This window comes from Octopus bimaculoides, chromosome 1, assembly GCF_001194135.2.
Source record: "Octopus bimaculoides isolate UCB-OBI-ISO-001 chromosome 1, ASM119413v2, whole genome shotgun sequence".
NCBI lineage: Eukaryota > Metazoa > Mollusca > Cephalopoda > Octopoda > Octopodidae > Octopus > Octopus bimaculoides.
In genome coordinates, this window is record NC_068981.1 from 89,156,155 (window position 1) to 89,163,200 (window position 7,046).

The window sequence follows — 7,046 nt, forward strand, 5'->3', positions numbered from 1 at the left end:
ATTATTATTATTATTATTATTATTATTATTATTATTATTATTATTATTATTATTATTATTATTATTATTATCATCATTATTATTATTATTCAAATTTCAGCGAGGTCGGACTTTATTACATTTATTTACTCCGAGTAAAATTCTTTCCAGTTGTATGTTTTTCCGCCGAGGATGCATCATGCCTTCATATATTATGAACGTCTGTCTTCTAGAAAGAGGATATTGTACCGATGAAATAGAGAGTATATTTATTTCGATATATTGCTTGTTTGCAGAAATGTATATATGAATGTATATCTATCTAACACACACAAACACACACACACACACACACACACACACACACACACACACACACACACACACACACACACACACAATTCATTAATACATACATACATACATGCATGCATGCATGCATACATACATACATACATACATACATATATATATATAACGCCACGCATTGCCTCCAAGAAAGTTTTATCTTATATACATATATATATATGTTAATTTTTGTTTCTTCAGCAGATTTAAAATGGTATATGCTGGATGGATATGGGCTGTACTGCACCTGGTCATCTTGCAGCAGATTGCATCAGTCCTTGGATGTTGGTGGCAATTTGAACCGGGAATGACTTGGCAATGGCAGTTGACTAGTCCGCTGGATCTTACTTATGAAGTAGAGATGTATGATGTAGATCTATACGACACGTATAAACCGCAGTTCGACTACCTCAAAAAGTAAGTAACGAACCTTTATTTATCCCATCATTCAACTTTCTCTTTCATTACTACTGTTTATAGATATTTATTTCCTGTTATTTTAGGGAGTATGGCTGAATTGTTAAGAAGTTCATTTCGCAAACATGAGGGCTCGGGTTCGATCCTACAATTTGACATCTTGGGCATATGTCAGTTTTTGTAGCCTCAAGTCGATCTATACCTTGTGTGTGGAATTATGTCGATATTTTCAGTTTGCTGTGTTTGATGACGCTTGAAATGTCGTTTACATAGACAATAAACGGAAGCGGGCCCAAGACAGTCCCCGGAGGGACATCACTGGTGACGTTTGCTGGACTTGTATGGATTCCACCGATCACATATTGTGTTTTGTTCTCTAGGGAATACTCTATCCAGTGTAGTAGTTTTCCGCGGATTCCAATATTTGACAATTTTGACAGTAGAATATTCTGGTCGATTGTGGCTGTCCAGGAATCCATCTATCCTTAATCTCACCACCCTTTGAAACAATTTGAAAGTGAAATTGGGCGATAGTTGACTGCGTGGGATATGTTTCCCTGTTTGAAGACCGGAATGACAGACTGGGATAAGAGTTGTTTCAATGTATAACCAGAGCCAAAGGAATTTCTTCAGAAGTTGGTTACAAGGACTGCAAGTTGGGTGTCTACATTCCTTCAGAACACTAGCGGGGAATCTATCAGGGCCTACAGCAGAATAGTACTTGATCTCATTTATTGCTGCTACGATGTCTGAAGTAGTAAAAGTTATGTTCGAGATTATATGTTAAGGATCAACTTCGTTCACATCCCTTCCGTCAATAGTGGGGTCACTAAAGACAACACTATTGTTTCTATTGTAGTTTTGCCATTTCTTTAGCATTATGTTGGAGAATGCTGTTATCATAAATCTGTGGACTAATGGGTGAGAGAGCGGTCTTATACTTATTGACATGTGAATGTTTGATTTTTTTTTATTATCCGCTGTTCCTCTGCAGTTCTTTGATTTTCAATGCAGGTTTCCATGCTGATCTGCAGATAATGTCTTTCCAGCTCAAACTTTTTCATCGTTGTTGAATGTGGATGCTGTTCGTGGCAGTATTTTAATTGGTTGATTTTTAATTAAGTTTTTTTCTGCTCTTGATGAGTGCTTTTTTGTCTCTAAGGAGCCTGTTTCTGTTCGTGATTGTGAATTTCGTAGGAGCGTGTTTGGAGCATGTATAAGTGACAATGTCATCAAAGTGCAGCCATGTAGTTTCAATTTATGCTTGTATGTGTATACATTTATATATGAATACACACACACACACACACACTTTTTTTTAATTAAAGCTGCAAAACCATCACAAAATAACTATTACTCAGAGTTTCACGTTCTCGTTTGTATGTGATGGGACATGTAATATATGATTTGATATAAAATCATATATTACATATACCATCACATTTTTATTCCAGACTTGATCACAAATCTCCGACAAACGAAAACGTGAAATTCTGAGTACTAGTTATTTTGTGATGTTTTTACAACTTTAATAAAAATGCATATTACTCTACCTTCAGTATTCGAGTATTATTTTTTCCATCTAGTTTTGAATTCATGTGCTTACTCGTGTGTGTGTGTGTGTGTGTGTGTGTGTGTGTGTGTGTGTGTGTGTGCGTGCGTGCGTCCGTGCGTGTGCGTGTGTGTGTGTGTGTGTTTGTGTGTGTGTGTGCGTGCGTGCGTCCGTGCGCGTGTGTGTGTGTGTGTGCGCGTGTGCGTGCGTGTGTGTGCGTGCATGCGCGTGTATATATTTATATATATTAGTTTGTTCTTAAAATTATTACTAATCGAATTCCCTATAGTTTGATCTATAGGCGGAGCCTGATAGATGATAGAAGAGATTTTCAATCGCATCTTTGTGTATATTTCAGCATAATCGTCATTATAATAAAATTACTAATGCAATAATTCTACTTATTTCTAATGGATTCGATCCGAAGCTGCGTATGTAAAGTAATTAAAACTGAATAAATAGGTTCAGGCGTGACTGTGTGGTCAGAAGCTTGCGTCCCAACCATATAGTTCCGGGTTCAGTCTCACTACGTAGCACCTTGGGCAAGTGCTTTCTACTATAGCCACGAACTGACCAAAACCTTGTGAGTAGATTTGGTTGACGGAAACTGAAGCTTGTCGGACATATATATATATATATATATATATATATATAACGTACATAATTTTATAAGAATAATTATAAAATTATAATAAGGGCAGTTACAACGTAATGCCACATGCTAGAAAAAAAACATCAAATGGCTCAAAACTACTTTATCTATCTCATAGTCACGCGCTGAAAGCGAGGGAATGAACAAAAAAAGATTATTTGAAAAAGTGTAGTCATATATCGATCAATTTCAGTTTTAGTGATGTAATATACTCTACCATCCTCAGTATGACATAACCGAAAGTACATAATTATAAACCTTTATACATACAATACGAACACAACGTATTCACTGTGTATATACGAATGTTCACGCTTATATACAAGTCAAAAATCTAGTTCGTTCATCTCAGGCACGTGTGAATAACCAAAGTGATTCAGCAGTGATTAAATTTTGGTTTAAGTGAATTCGAATTTATCAATTAAAATTTAGGATAAAATCTATATAGGATTTTATCAAAGTAGCTGGCATTTAAAACCAAAGTATATGATTTAATAAATATAATTATAAAATTATAATTAGAGCAGGTACAAGGTAAAGCCACATGCTTAAAAAAGACGCCAAACTACTTTATGTATCACGCGTGCGCGTGTGTATGTGAGTGTGTGTCTATGTGTGCGTGTCTTTGGGTCTGTGCCTATGACCCACCACCGCTTGACAACCACAATCAATAGGTTAGGCAAAAGACAGCGACAGAATAAATACCAAGTTTAAAATAAAAAGCCCTGGGGTCAATTTCTTCGGCTAAAAACTTTTCAAGGCGGTTTCCTAGCATGGTCGCGGTCAAATGACTGAAACTAATAAAAGATAAAATGGAGTGGACGGACATAAACGGTGGTGTTTGTTTATACAATTTCCCCGTGGACAGAAAAAAGGTGATCGTCTGAGTCATAGTTCCAATCGTCATTACAGTATCATCAATAATTGTTTACTCCATTCTTAATTTTCCCCGGTGAGACCCTGCTGATTGTCACATTTATTAAGGGTTTATAAACATACACCCTTTCCCTAACACACTCACACACGCTAAAGGCTACGAGATGGATCAAGGCGGTGAGATGGCAGAACCGTTAGCACGCCGGGCTTAGCGGTATTTCGTCTGCCGTTACGTTCTGAGTTCAAATTCCGCCGAGGTCGACTTTGCCTTTCATCCTTTCGGGGTCGATAAATTAAGTATCAGTTACGCACTGGGGTCGATGTAATCGACTTAATCCGTTCGTCTGTCCTTGTTTGTTCCCTCTATGTTTAGCCCCTTGTGGGCAATAAAGAAATAAGAACCGTTAACACGACAGACAAAATGATTAGCGGCATTTCGTCCGACTTTACGTCCTGAGCTTAAATTCCGCCGAGGTCGACTTTACCGTTCATCCTTTCGGAATTGATGAAATAAATATCAGTTGAACCCTTGGGTTGGTGTTATCGACTTAACCCCTCCCCTGAAGTTACTGGCCTTGGGCTAAAATTTGAATTCATTAAAGGCTGATATTCTATAAAGACACCAAATTTATGTTTCTTTTTTGTTGTTTTTAGTGTCTTTTACTTTTTATTTCTTAACTTACATTTATTTGTATGGACTGCGGCCATGCAGGGGCACAGCATTGAAGTTTATAGTCGAACAAATCGCCCCCACCCCAGATCTTATTATTTAAATCTAGTACTTATTCTAGCGTTATCTCTTGCTGAACCTCTAAGTCACGGGGACGTAAACAAACCAACACCAGTGGTGAAAGGGTAGGAACCAAATACAAAAATATACACTCACATACACACTCACACACACTCTCTCACAAATACGGACACACAGACATATATGTGTGTATAAGACTAGCTTGCACAGTTTTCGTTTTCCAAATTATTGGTCATTAGTCGGAGCCGTGTTATAGTAGCTCAAGATGTCACGCAGCAGGATTGAAACCGATGTCATGTTGTTGCAATGCAATATTTTTCATCACATAGCCATTAGCTTTAATAAGCGTATTCACGCAATTCCGACTCAAATCTATCGGCTTTTGCTGAAGTATATGTTGACTTTATTTAATATTTCCTGGCAGACTATTTCATCCTTTCGGAGTCGATAAAAGAAGTACGAGTTGAACACTAAGGTTGATATAATCGGCTTACCCACGCCTCCGAAATTGCTGGCCTTGTGCCAAAATGTGAAAGCAAAATTAAGTAACATGCAGAATTATCTAATAGTTACAGATATTTCGTACCGTACAGAGAGAGAGAGTTGATTCGAACAGTGTGTATTGATTTCGGTGATGTTTATGCCTGAATATATTTCTCTATAAAATTAGTACCTTTACCTTTCAGCATCAAAATAAGTTAGACTTATTTAGATAATAGATTTTAATATTTTGTTGTTGTTGGCACTCCGTCGCTTACGACGTCGAGGGTTCCAGTTGATCCGATCAACGGAACAGCCTGCTCGTGAAATTAACGTGCAAGTGGCTGAGCACTCCACAAACACGTGTACCCTTAACGTAGTTCTCGGGGATATTCAGTGTGACACAGCTGACCCTTTGAATTACAGGCACAACAGAAACAAGAAGTAAGAGTGAGAGAAAGTTGTGCTGAAAGAGTACAGCAGGGTTCGCCACCATCCCCTGCCGGAGCCTCGTGGAGCTATAGGTGTTTTCGTTTAATAAACACTCACAACGCCCGGTCTGGGAATCGAAACCGCGATCCTATGACCGTGAGTCCGCTGCCCTAACCACTGGGCCATTGCGCCTCCACAGATTTGAATATCTTTATTGTTATAAATTTAACGCGACAAGCTGGCAGAATCGTCAGAACGCCGGGCCATAAAAAAAAAAAATGATTAGAGGCATTTCGCCCGTCTTACCGTTCGGAGTTCAAATTCCATCGAGGTCGACTCTACCTTTCATCCCTTTCTGGGTAGATAAAATAAGTACCAGTTAAGTACTAGGGTCGACTTACACCCTCTCAGACACTACTAGCCTTGTGCCAAAACTTAAAACCAATACATATAGTTATAAATGAATTTTTGGTAACCTTGTGATGGTTTCTTTTCAGGTCACACATTCTGGTAGTCTGCTACATATCAGTCGGAACTTGGGAAAATTGGCGTCCAGATGCTCACAGTTTTCCAAACTCTACTCTAGGTAAACCTCTCTCTAAATGGCCAGGTGAGAGATGGCTAGATATTCGTAGTCCAGATGTAAAACGGATTATTTCGCAGAGAATCGAATTAGCTAGACGACGTGGTTGTGATGGTATTGAACCAGATAACATTGATGCATACGAAAATGACAACGGTTTGGGATTAACCGCTAATGACCAGCTCCAGTACAACATTTGGCTTTCTGTTGGTAAGTATTAATATATGATACGTTGTCTTTTGTCGCTGTTTGTCTTGATGAAACAAAGCTATGACCAAAGACATTCAAGATGTATCTCTCTTGTCTCTATGGATTTATATAGAACCTCGTTATGTAATATATTTCCATTTTATTTAAGTGATTTTAGGAAGAACAGTCAGCAATTTCTGGCAATTTCAAGCGACTACGCAAGGGCTTTGTTTTGGAACGATATATAACTATAAATATGCGATAAGTATAGATATGGTAATCTTTGAAGTATACTGTTTAACATTGTTGAGGAATATATTCATGTTTATATCTATGTTTGAATGGTTACCTTTTCTAAATACGCTTTATATTCTTGAACTATATTTCTTCGTTACATGGGTTTATTCTACGTAAAATTACAACTGCCCAATAAGATGGTGATCTCCGACCGTACGCTGAGTTTAAACCATAAAATATTTAATATACACTGGTAAACTTCACCAAATAGTATTATAGGCTTTATTGCGAGTAAAGCTAATTATTGTTAACAGCTTCAGAACTACGCAAATGATGGATATGTCTTTCGCTTTCAGTAATTTGCATAAATTTTGCGATAGAGAGGACTTGGTAAAAGAATGATCTGCACAAAGGTGATGTTATTAGTGTCATGAAAGTTTATATATATGTTATTAGTTTCATGGAAGTTCATATATATATATATATATGTATATATATATATATATGTATGTATAGGAAGAGAGAGAGAGAGAGAGAGAGAGAGAGAGAG

At 37.4% G+C, this 7,046-nt stretch overlaps 1 protein-coding gene across 4 annotated transcripts in view; it reads left to right on the forward strand.

Moving 5' to 3' along the window:
* The window catches only part of LOC106879613 (uncharacterized), a 354,338-nt gene that overhangs the window by 321,435 nt on the left and 25,857 nt on the right, over nucleotides 1–7,046 (forward strand). For 2 of the 4 annotated variants that reach the window (XM_014929269.2, XM_014929265.2), the window contains 2 exons: nucleotides 529–744; nucleotides 5,985–6,280. In XM_014929269.2, coding sequence (XP_014784755.1) covers nucleotides 539–744; nucleotides 5,985–6,280 — 502 coding nt within the window. In that variant the 5' untranslated portion in view covers nucleotides 529–538. The remainder of the gene's footprint in view (nucleotides 1–528; nucleotides 745–5,984; nucleotides 6,281–7,046) is intronic. The other 2 variants (XM_052968137.1, XM_014929266.2) reach the window with 1 other exon arrangement.